Here is an 11,256-nt window from a genome sequence, read left to right on the forward strand (position 1 = left end):
TTTTCATGAAACAGCCATGACAAGTACTTTACAATGCATGAATATGAATGAGAAACACATTTACTATGCCAGAAAAATAAAGTTTATTGGGAAGTTAATGAAGTAGCCTCTTTGCATTCCAAAGAATACCAAAGAGGTAAGGAAAGCAGGAAACACAGTCCCATCAAGAAACACCTGGAAGCAGCAGCTGGAGCTGAGATTACTGGGAACTGACCAACTTCAGAAGCAGTCAGCCTTCACCAGGAGGAAGTCTCCAGACATGCCAAGTCCATGGTATATGCTTTTGCTTGTTGGATCTGAAAGGCTCATCTACGTCTAGAAATATCACGGTGGAGTGACCAGGTTTCTAAATGGTAAATGAACTCCAGCAAAGGCAGGACTGGGAACCTCTTCTATGAATGATCTAAATGGCTTCATTAACATCTTCAAAAAGGATGCAAGTTTTTATTTAGCAGCAACGCTTTGGGGCGCCGCCACAGGGCCCACAGGAGATGCCACCGAGTCTGCAGGAGCCGCCGCTGGCGTTGCCACTGGAACAGGGGTTGCTGGGAAGCCTGGGGGGACAAAGGGGTTTAGAAAGGATCAGAGAGGGGTTGGGAAGAAGCCCTAAGGGGCTGAATCACACAACCTGTGAATTCTCAGTTGGTTTAGCTGCACTCACCTTCGCTTGTTCCCCAAGCCCTCCCCTGGCCCAGATGGAAAGTTGTAGAAAACTGTGCTCTCGAAAATGTTACCTCACGCTGCTCAGCTCTCTTGGAATCTGGCACAATCTGCCTCACCTAGTAGCGACTGATGAGTCACCATTGCCCACCACCCTTCCCCACTGTCACTCTGAGACAGGAGCTGTGCCCTTCCTGTGCTTTCCACGTTGGCATAACTGTCAGAGCAGACCCTGCATTGATGTGTGCTGACTGGTAAAGAAAAATAGGGCCAACTTATATGTGCCTGGTGCCTGGTGGTCCCACCACGCTCACCCAGAGACCTTGGTGTCCTACTCACTTGCTGTCCTCGCTCTCCAACAGGCCACGGTAGGTGCTGATCTCGCTCTCCAGCCGGGCACGCACGTCCAGCAGCACCTGGTACTCCTGGTTCTGCCGCTCCAGGTCAGCCCGGATCTCAGACAGCTGGGACTCCACGTTGGTGATCATGTACTGCACCTGGGACAGCTGGGAGCTGTAGCGGGACTCAGTCTCGGTGAGGGTGTTCTCCAGGCCGTTCCTCTGTGGGGAATAATGTCTCACAGTCACTCCTGTAGGAGCTTCTTCCAGAGGCTTGCCAAGACACCACAAGCTGCTAGCGTGAGGAGGGACAGAGTGGCCCAAAGGGCATCCCGCTGATACTCATTCTCCAACTTCCCATCAGGGGGTTTACAATACCCACCAGCTTGTGCTGGACCTGCAGCTCAATCTCCAGGGCGTTGACCGTGCGTCTCAGCTCCATGATCTCACCCTGGCACGTCTGCACCTGCTGAGAGCTTGACGCCACCTGCTTGTTCAGCTCCTCGGTCTGCAACAGCAAAGGGGACACCCGGGGTCAGACCCCACCTGCAGGTCTCCAGCAACTGGGTTCCCACATGTCTAGGGCTGAGAGGCCCACCTGGGTGGCGAACCACTGCTCCACATCCCTGCGGTTGTTCTCCACCAGGGCTTCGTACTGGTGCCTGGTCTCGTTGAGCACGCTGTTCAGGTCCACGTTGGGGGCAGCATCCACCTCCACATTGAGGCGGTCTCCAATCTGGGAATTCAGGCTGTTGACCTCCTGCAGGAGGAAGAAGAAGGAATGAACCCACAGGAAGAAGTCTATGAATTAACTCTTCCTGAGAGAGTTCACTGTGGTGGAATGAGAATTGCATTAGAGTTTCAGAAACTTGAGCTGAAGGCCCAGCTCATGTAAAGCCCAAGTAAGTTACATCTTGTGATTCAGACTTCCTGTCTGAGTCTCTTTCTTCATCTATATAACCTGGAGGATTAGACCTTTGCTAGTGTGTCTTGCTATTCCAGAGTCAACATAGTTTAAGTCCACCCTTTCTTTTCTGTGATCTGCTTTCACACAGTGCTGAGGGGTGTTTCCTGTTCATCAAAAGATCCCATGCTGGAGAACTGAATTGATTTCTTATTATACATTCAGCCATGAGGTCCAAACCAACTATTGTTTGAGTTTCTTAAATTTTCCCACCTTCCCAGCCAGCCAGCCAGCCAGCCAGCCAGCCAGCTTGGGTAATGTTATCTAGGTGACACACATTACAGAGAAGTTGGCTGCCTCCGTCCAAGCTTGGTCACCTTCCTGTCATATGATCTCAGTATAATAGATCCCACCCACTGGTAGAAAGTAGTTTAAAGAACTTTGTGTGACAATAGGCACACCGATGACCCCAAGTAGAAATAGATCCACTGGCCATACTGCTCTATAACCAGAAAAATATCATATTAGCTCTTTGGTGCTTAGCAGCAACATACCTTATCCCACTGTGGAGGAGGGGGAGTGAATGGAACTGTCAATACTAGGGGGCTGAAGGCTGGAACTCGCTCACCTGCTCATGGTTCTGCTTGAGGCTCAGCAGCTCCTCCTTCAGGGACTCCACCTGGGTCTCCAGGTCAGACGTGCACAGAGTCAGATCATCAAGGATCCTGCGCAGCCCATTGAGATCCGACTCCACCAGCTGCCTCAGGCCCAGCTCCGTCTGATACCTTCACGCAAAGGTCAAAAGAGGTCAAAGAGGAAGAGTGTTTTCCCTGAACTCGACTGACCAAGTCAAATTCATTATATTTTGAAACTTTTAGTGTTTTGAAAGGGGAAACGGTAAAAAAAAAAAAAAAAATTGCTCCTCCCTGACAACCACAGGAGGGCCTTGGTGGGCGCCTCTGCTTACTTTCAATCCAGTATTAACTGTGCTGTAAAGAAGCCCATTCAAGGTCAGCATCAACTAAGCCCCATCATCTTGTCTGTCTGAGAAGTCTCGTCTGCCCACTCGCCCTGAAGCCCCTAGAGCTGGGCGCAGAGCACCGAGTCAGACGTCACTCCGATTCAGCCACTGGGACTGCGGAGCAATTCCCTGACGTCCCTCAGCCTGGGTTTCCTCATCTGTAAATTGGGGACCCAACTAATACTTTATCCCATCATCCTGAAGACAAAGATACAACACCGGGAATATCCCATTGTAAACTATAAAGGCTCATAAAAACAAAAAGGATTCTTTGGAGTGTCATAGCCAAACCGAGAAGAGTTGGTTCCCCAAAATGGATTTTGCCTCCTGTTTTTGAGGTTTAGTAACTTTTTTCTAATGGGCTGGTGTGACATAGACACGTGTATGAAATTCATTTTGACTTGGTCCAAACATTCAGTTGAAAAAGAGAAAGAACGGGTGTTTCTTACACTCCTTGAAACTAAACTGAAAACATAGAATTCTTGCATCAGTGAGACTGACTTTTAACCTGAGGAACCCAAATCAAGCTTCCTCCTAAGGCCACCCAGGCAGCTTCTGCGTGCAACCTCCAGGACAGAGTCCATCCCTTCACAATTGGCCTGTGCATGTCTGGCTTGCTCTGGCAGCTCTTAAGTTCTCACTTGGTCCTGAAGTCATCGGCGGCCAGCTTGGCGTTGTCGATCTGCACCACCATCCTGGCATTCTGGGACTTGCCGTACAGGATCTAGGGACAGGAACCATGGGATGAGTGATACTTTTGAAAAAGACCAAATCATGATCAGAGGGAAGAGGAAGGGGTGGGTAAATCAGGAAACAAGGGCATAATGAAGGAGAGACTAGGACTTTTAGCATATATTAATGTCATCTATACACTTACTGACCCTCAACAATGAACACTTGAAACTTACATGATTAATAGTGCAGTTACTTCAATTAAAAAACCTTTAAAATAAATAAATATGAAAATATAAGCCTGCAGAAGGAAAACAAGTAAGTCATGCTAAGGATGTCCAGCGCCCTAAAATGACAAGGTATTTTCTTTCAACCACATCCCTTCCAAATAGCTTGAGTCTTCTCAGGTTCGCAGGATGGAGACAAAATGCGGATTCCATTATAGGGCTGCCATTCCAAAGCTAGACCAGTCCGGGAGAATGTGGCCTTTGTCGTGAGTTCTTCCCTTGGTCTGTCTCTGGTCTCCTGCAGTGACTGAGAACCCTGGGCAGCAAGTTTCACCTAGGGTCCCAGTTTGCTGAGAACTAGGGGGCGCCTGGGGTGCTAAACCCAGAAAATTTGCAGGCAAACCAGGGCACACTGGTTTCCCCGCCTCACATCACCTTCATTCCGGCCCTGCTGACCTCTGCACTCTCCCTCCTGGTGCCCTTGTGCCTGCTTTTGCACTGCACTGCTCTCCCCACCTGGAATGTCCCAGATGCCCTCACCCACCACAAGACCCCTAGCAGATCCTCCTTCTGCCCCCTCCTGACTCCTGTGATTCCTCCACATGTTCCAACATGCTTCGCACGTCACGGGTTCCAGTGCTTATCACCTTCCCTCTGGCCATTTGTTCCCACATTTCTCTCCACATTAGACTGTGAACTTCCACAGAATGAGATCTACTCAGTACTCCTCCCCCATTCCTGAGTCTCCACTGGGTCTGGCACTTGATAAAGGTGGGCGAATGACTGCCTCATGTTCAAATGCCTTGGCCCTGCTGGCACTCATTTGGCCAGAAACATAGGACCGTGCTCAGTCCGTCCCCTCAGAGAGTCCAGGGCCTGTGCAATTGGATGTAAACTCCTGCGCCTTCTTCGGACCTTGATCAGATATTGCCTCTTCTGGGAAGCCCTCCCTGACCTATGCCGTGCTGGCTCTTTGCTTATTGCTGCTTCTGCATCTGCGCATCTGGCCCTGAAGTCCCACCTGCCTGGCCGCCTGTGCAGTGGGTGCACCTGTGTCCATGCACATTAGTGAGGCTTCCAGAGTCAGTAGCTCTTTTGTTTTCCAGTACACACAGTCTCTTGCCAAAGTGTTGAAAATCTTTGAATATTTGAGGATTAACTCAGGAAAATTCTAACTGTAAGAAATAGATCATGTGTGTCTGAAAACAGAAGCAGGATGTCATAATAGAACTGAAGAATCAAATAGGTTGTAAGATTGCGTGACAGGTTGTTCTAAGGCCTGACCCTATGCCCAGTCTGTATCCTGCCCTCGTGGGGCCTCCCAAGTACCTTTTCCATGACCACTAGATCTATTGCATCCAAGCCAGTGATTTCTGTGCCCTTACCACTCTCAACATTAGCTTTCAGCAGCCTTACATCCATTCCGATTTCTCTATGTTCAATTGGAAGAACTAGTCCAGCATGACGCATGTGGCACCTGCACCCTCACCTTCTGCTGGAGCTCCTCAATGGTGTGGAAGTAGGACTGGTAGTTGGGGCTCATGTAGGGCACCTGCTGCTGAGAGTGTGCCTGGATGCGGCTCTCCAGCTCGGCGTTCTCCCGCTCCAGCTGGCGCACCTTCTCCAGGTAGCTGGCCAGGCGGTCGTTCAGGAACTGCATGGTCTCCTTCTCGTTGCCGTTGAAGGCGCCGCCGCTGCACACGGTGGCATGGATGTTGGCCCCGGGCAGGGTGCAGCTGGAGTGGCAGCTGGGGGGCACGCAGGGCCGGGAGCTGCAGCTGGAGCGGCAACTCATGCTGGAACGGAAGCAGGAGTAAGACATGGTGCTAGCAGGGAGCAGGCTGTGTAGGTGAGATTCCAAACCTGGTTCCTTCACTCTGATACCAGCCCTGGTCCTCTCCGGGCCTTTATATTCTGCCACAGTGGGTGTGACAACTGCACACAAAAAGAATTACCACCTTTTCTCCTCTTTACCTATTTTTCCACTTGTTATTTAGCTGACTCCCATGAGTCCTTTACCTCATAAAATCTTTTACTCTACTTCTTGCTAAGTCAGGACTCATGACCAATCATGCCAGTTGGCTAAGTAAGATCTTCATGGTTTGGCTTCAAGGTGACCAATCCATTTCCTTGCCAACAGCAGTGCTTATTCACAAGGCATTGTGTTAGGGTGAAAACTGTCCCCCAGATTTGGGGATACTTCTGTCCTCTCTCTTCTAAATGAGAAAGGGTCTAAACCTCCCCAGCACATCCTCAGTGAGGAAAGCCACCCAAGGAAGTGCACCTGGAAATTGGTATTCACGGGCCCTGGAAGAGGTGGACATAGGACTTGCAAGGTCATCCAGCGAATGTCCTTTGCCATCCAGGCCAGGAGGCAGCAATTCTGCCCTCTTCCCAAAAGGCTGCAGGAAACTTCCAGATGCCATTCTGCTTTTATTCAGTGTTCACAGAGCATTCACTTGGGAGAACCTACTCTGCGTGAGGCACACACAGCAGGTAAGCCATACCGGGAAGGCTCCTGCTTACCAGGTACCATGTGCTAAGTGCCTGACATGCATGATCTCCTCACTCCTCACCCAATCCTGCAGTGGATATAGGGGACCTTCCTGGTGGCACATGGGGTTAAGATGCAGTGTTATGAAGCTATCTGCAGCCACTACAGCACAAGTTAGATCAGGGAGCTACCCACATGGCATAGCTGATCTCTCCTCTACCCACCTGCTATTCCCCTTTGCAGTGTATTTCAGTAGATCCACCTGTTTGCTCCCCACTCTGTCTCTTGTGAATCTTTTCACTGCTCGCAATTCTGGCCTACACCCTAGCTGTTGTGTGCATAAATAAATGAAATAAATCTTTAAAGATAACAAAACACTGCAGGGTATGTGGATGAAGCACCAAGCCTCAGGCCCTGATCTTGCCAATTCCAACAACCTCTCGCTCCCCATCACTCTGCTCCCCCCTCTTCCAACCATCTCAGGCCTGGAGTGCAATCATGCACAAGTGGATTGAGTTTCATAGGACTCAACTGCTCGCACACAACCTCCTGTCTGGGATTGGCACAGGCCACGAAATAGCAAACCTGTTCTCTAGGTAGAACCAAAGGTCATTTCTATTCTTTTTTTTTTTTTTTGCTTTTTTTTTTTTTAATAGAGGCATGTTTTTTTATTTATTTATTATTTATTTTATTTGTTTGTTCTGTTCATACATGCACTGGGTACAGTCAGAAGCGCGGGAGGGTGAGAGAATTCACCAGAGCCAGAGTGGGGAGCAGAGCAGGCAGAAGGACCGAAGTACACTGCTGAGGGGAGCAGCGGGTGGCAGGAGAGGTCTGCGCACCATGTGGGATCCTCCTCCGGTGGCCTGGGAACAGCCGGGGATCGAACCGGTGCCGCAGAGGCCGCAGGCAGCTTCGCAACCCAGCGCTCAACCGCTGCGCCACCGGGGAGGCCCTCATTTCTATTCTAATGGAAGAACACCTACTCAGTGGAAAGGACAATATGTAAGCTGGGGAGCAAGAGAACCAAGGTTCATTTGACATAGAAACAACTGAGCCCCGTTCCGCATGGGCTGTGACCCTAAAAGTCACCAATCCAATGATGGCGTGCTTAACAGCCACTCAGGACCTTCGGCACTTTTGGTCTGCCTGTGCCATTCCAGACAATCGGGAACTATGAGATCTGGCGTGCAACCTCTCAGGCCTCCTGAGAAAAGATGCTGGAAGATGCTGGAAGCCACATGTCTATACCTCCCATATAGCCCTTATTCTTAGATCCCCCCTTTTGCAGTTTTGTGCTCACGGCCTGGGGTTCTTTCCTCTTGGATATCCTCATTGAACACAAATATTCCTCTTCTGAGAGTGTTTATTTTGGAACCAGCAGCAATCATTTGGAACTAGTGTGTGGGATGAACCACCAAGCTGAGTAGGTTCTTTCCTGGGTTAGTGACACACTATGACTATAGACTATCAATGCACACTTACTCAGACAACTCTGAAATTCATTGCCAAGGTGGAGCTTCAAATAAGCTTTCATTAAAGACAGCAACTTTGGAATAAACGTGTGATGTCCCTGAAGTGCTGACATCCTCACCCGTGTGCACAGTTCACAACTCTGCCCCTCCTGCCTGGCCCTCTGGCTTTTGAGAGATGAAGAATGGCTGTGTTTGTTTTAAATCAGTTCCAAACTGATTTAAAGTCCTATCAGATGAGACAAAATATCATAAAACAAAAACTAGATTCATCAACTTTTCTCTTTCTGCCCTTCTATGCCCAAGCTTCAAAGAATAATCTAGACAATGAAACTTTTTTAAAGAATTTGGAAAGGAATACTTTGAGGTACACTGGTCAATATGGCCTTGGAGGGCCACATAATCATAATGCAATAGGGATGGGAAAACCCCAAGGTAAGTATCCTCTCCTCAAAAGTGGAGGGCAGTGTTTAGATAACTTTTAACTGTGCCCACATCTTGAGTAGCAGTAACAATGATCATAGCTTGACTAGAGATACTATTCCCATATCTGGATGATGATGGTTGAGAGGACTATAGGTCCTGTCATAGGTCTATTGAGAAAAGAGTCAAGTCTCAGTTAACTTTCCGGGAATTCTAGAAAGCAATTGCGGTTCATTTATTCTACTTATTATGTATTATGAATTCTTCCCTTTACATAAGCAAGGATATTGTCTCTAGTCAATGAACCTTAAATAAAGATGATGAGCAAATCAAATCCTAACAAGCAGAAAGGCTGACACCTGCCTGTGTAATTGTGGCAGACGCAGTAATAAGGCTTCTGGCCTTAAGATGTGAACAAATTACCATGGAGGTTCAAGGATGTTAGTTATTACTGAAAACCAAGGTTTTTTCCATGGTAGAGATGATACACAAACTCACCAGAAGCACTTAACCATGGAGAAGGTCTGCTGTGAGGATTTTAAGGCCTTGGGAGGCCTCCCTCTCCCTTGCCCAAACCATCTTCTCTGATGGCCAGGTACTTGAAATTCTCACCATGACAAATGTAGAATGTGTTCTTTGGAAAATACATAGAAACATATTGGCCCACCCATATATTAATTCTATTATGTACAATTAGCAAGGAAAGGCCAAGAGTCTCATCACTTCACACAGACCAAGAAAACTGACTTATGCCAAAGACAGATGGAGAGTTGAAAATCAGACACACCGTTTAACACCAACACCACCATGCTGGGTCAGCCCATTAGGGCGGCTTATAAGAATGGGACACATAGGCCTTCCACAGGCTGCCAGTTCATCAAGCAGTTGGCCTCACTACTTTGAAGGTAGAGTTTGGGATAGTAATCCAGGAACTAAACCAACAGATTTAGCTCTGAGGAGATACTCAGGCAGGGTTTCCAGTGTGGGACAAGCAGAAAACCAAGAAATGAACCAGGCAGTAGTCAGATGGACTGAGTAGGAACACATCTCAAAATGGGATTCAGGAGTCATTCAATAAAACCTCTCAAGAGTCACCACTGATTCTCTTGTATAAACTCGATCCTTGTCCACCAATGGGGATGGGTTCCAGTCAAATCAAGTCAGAAAAATACAAGTTTCATGAGCACATATTTAACTCCACACCGTCTAGAATAGTGGAGTCAAAAAAAAACTAGAAACAATCCTAGATAATATAATTTCATGATCCTAGTCTTCTGAGAAAGCTGGATCCAGGCACCACTCAGAAAGGAATGAAAACCTATTCATGTGACTAATCTGCAGATCAAAGTGACAAGTGGATGCTAAATACCTTTAGCAATACACAGACAATAGGACGTAGCATTCTTCCATAGTTGGAACATGTTCTATTGAACCTTTGCATTAAATTCACTGTCAAGCTGGAGATTTGAGACAGTTGTGAAAGAGCCACTGAAATAGAGCTTCTTCCATGGTATCCTACAGACCCAGTTCCAGTGGGGGCCTGGGAGTTCCACATCACACTATCCAGTGGATTTATTGAATTGAAATCTCCCTTGACCAGGATGCTGTTGAACATCCCCTCACTGAATTCTGATCTTTTGACTTCTGTGTCATTTCAGTTGCTTCTCTCCTTCCTTCTCCATCTACTGATGAATAAATGTCTTCTCTGTTTGTGGAAACTGGGAAAAGCCAAGCTGGAGCCTCATTCTGTCATCTCCTCCAGTGATTCCCAAAGTTCTTCCAACTCTTTTTTTTTTAATAATAAATTTTATTTTTATATTCCCCATACAGTTGCACAATTGCAACCCCCTTATTTCAACCCCAATCCCTCCCCTCGCTCCCCTCCCGCCCTCTACCCCCCATAGAGTGTCTCTGGTTCCTAGTTTTTTGTTGATTTTGATTTTCGCTTTCTTATAGTTATTCATTTTCCTGGTCCCTTATTTAAGTTTTCTAGATTCCTGCTATGAGTGAGACCATCCGGTATTTTTCTTTTTCTTTCTGGCTTATTTCGCTGAGCATGATCCCTTCCAGCGCCATCCATGTTGCTGCAAATTGCATGTGTTTATCTTTTTTGAATGCTGAGTAATATTCCTCGACGGTCTCAATAACTCCTACAACTATTACTATCCAGGTAATTCCACAACATCTCTCTCAAATCTAGTCATTCTCTCCCAACTCTCTTCAAGGGAGACCCACTATTGTTTCATTTTCTCAGACTCAACACCTTGAGACCCGTGTTGACCCAAAGCAGGTATTGCATCAGTACCAGTTTCTTCCTTCTCTCTTTTTGTTCCTCAACTCCAATCCGTGTTCATAACCAAGACTGCCCCTCTGAAATCCACCCACACTTGGCTTATGCCCTCACCTCCACCTATCTCAGACTTTGTTCTCTCTCAGCTCCCTAATTGATCTTCTTTCTTCTCATCCATCTTGACCAACTTCCTGGACCCATCACAACCCAGCCTGTACATGATAGCTCTGATATCATGAGTGTCTGATGGACATGAGTGCCTGATCACACACATGGCAACCTTCCTTACAAAGCACTTCCTTACAAGCTCCAAACTATTTTTGCAGTTTCATCTTCCACCACTAGCATATTTAACCTCTGCTCCAGGCTGGGAATCGGTCTGTCAGTTCCAAACACATCTCCTGCTTCCTTGTCTTTTTCCCTGCCAAAGTTTATGCTTGGAAAAACTTTCCGTCCTCTCAGACCTATACACATTCAATTGTCCAAACACATCCCATCAAGCTTTTTTTCAGAATTATGATAACATCATACAGTCATAGTTGATTGAAGTTGGAACTATGGGAAGTGTATAAAGTTTTAATAACCTCATGAATCCTCATTAGTGTCACTGTTCCTTATTTATTCCGCATAGAGCATTCTATGCTTTACATGGAGCTTAAATTTGGTAAAGATACTATGTTTTTTTGAAGGGCCGATAGTCGATAAGGCAGGAAGACAGATATTTTACAAATCCCAGATCCAGGGCTGGCTCCTTC

General features: G+C 47.2%; 1 protein-coding gene across 1 annotated transcript; it reads right to left on the reverse strand.

Annotated features, from left to right (window-relative positions):
- Positions 1-448: 448 nt before the first annotated feature.
- On the reverse strand, positions 449-5,644 carry LOC311173916 (keratin, type I cuticular Ha4-like; the record flags this gene model as incomplete). The annotated part of the gene is made up of 7 exons (XM_084237999.1): positions 449-554; positions 1,000-1,220; positions 1,381-1,506; positions 1,597-1,758; positions 2,531-2,687; positions 3,565-3,647; positions 5,312-5,644. 7 exons carry the CDS (start codon positions 5,642-5,644, stop codon positions 449-451), a joined length of 1,188 nt encoding a protein of 395 aa, XP_084094125.1.
- Positions 5,645-11,256: the final 5,612 nt, after the last annotated feature.

This window comes from Talpa europaea (genome assembly GCF_964194135.1).
Source record: "Talpa europaea genome assembly, chromosome: 7".
Classification (NCBI taxonomy): domain Eukaryota; kingdom Metazoa; phylum Chordata; class Mammalia; order Eulipotyphla; family Talpidae; genus Talpa; species Talpa europaea.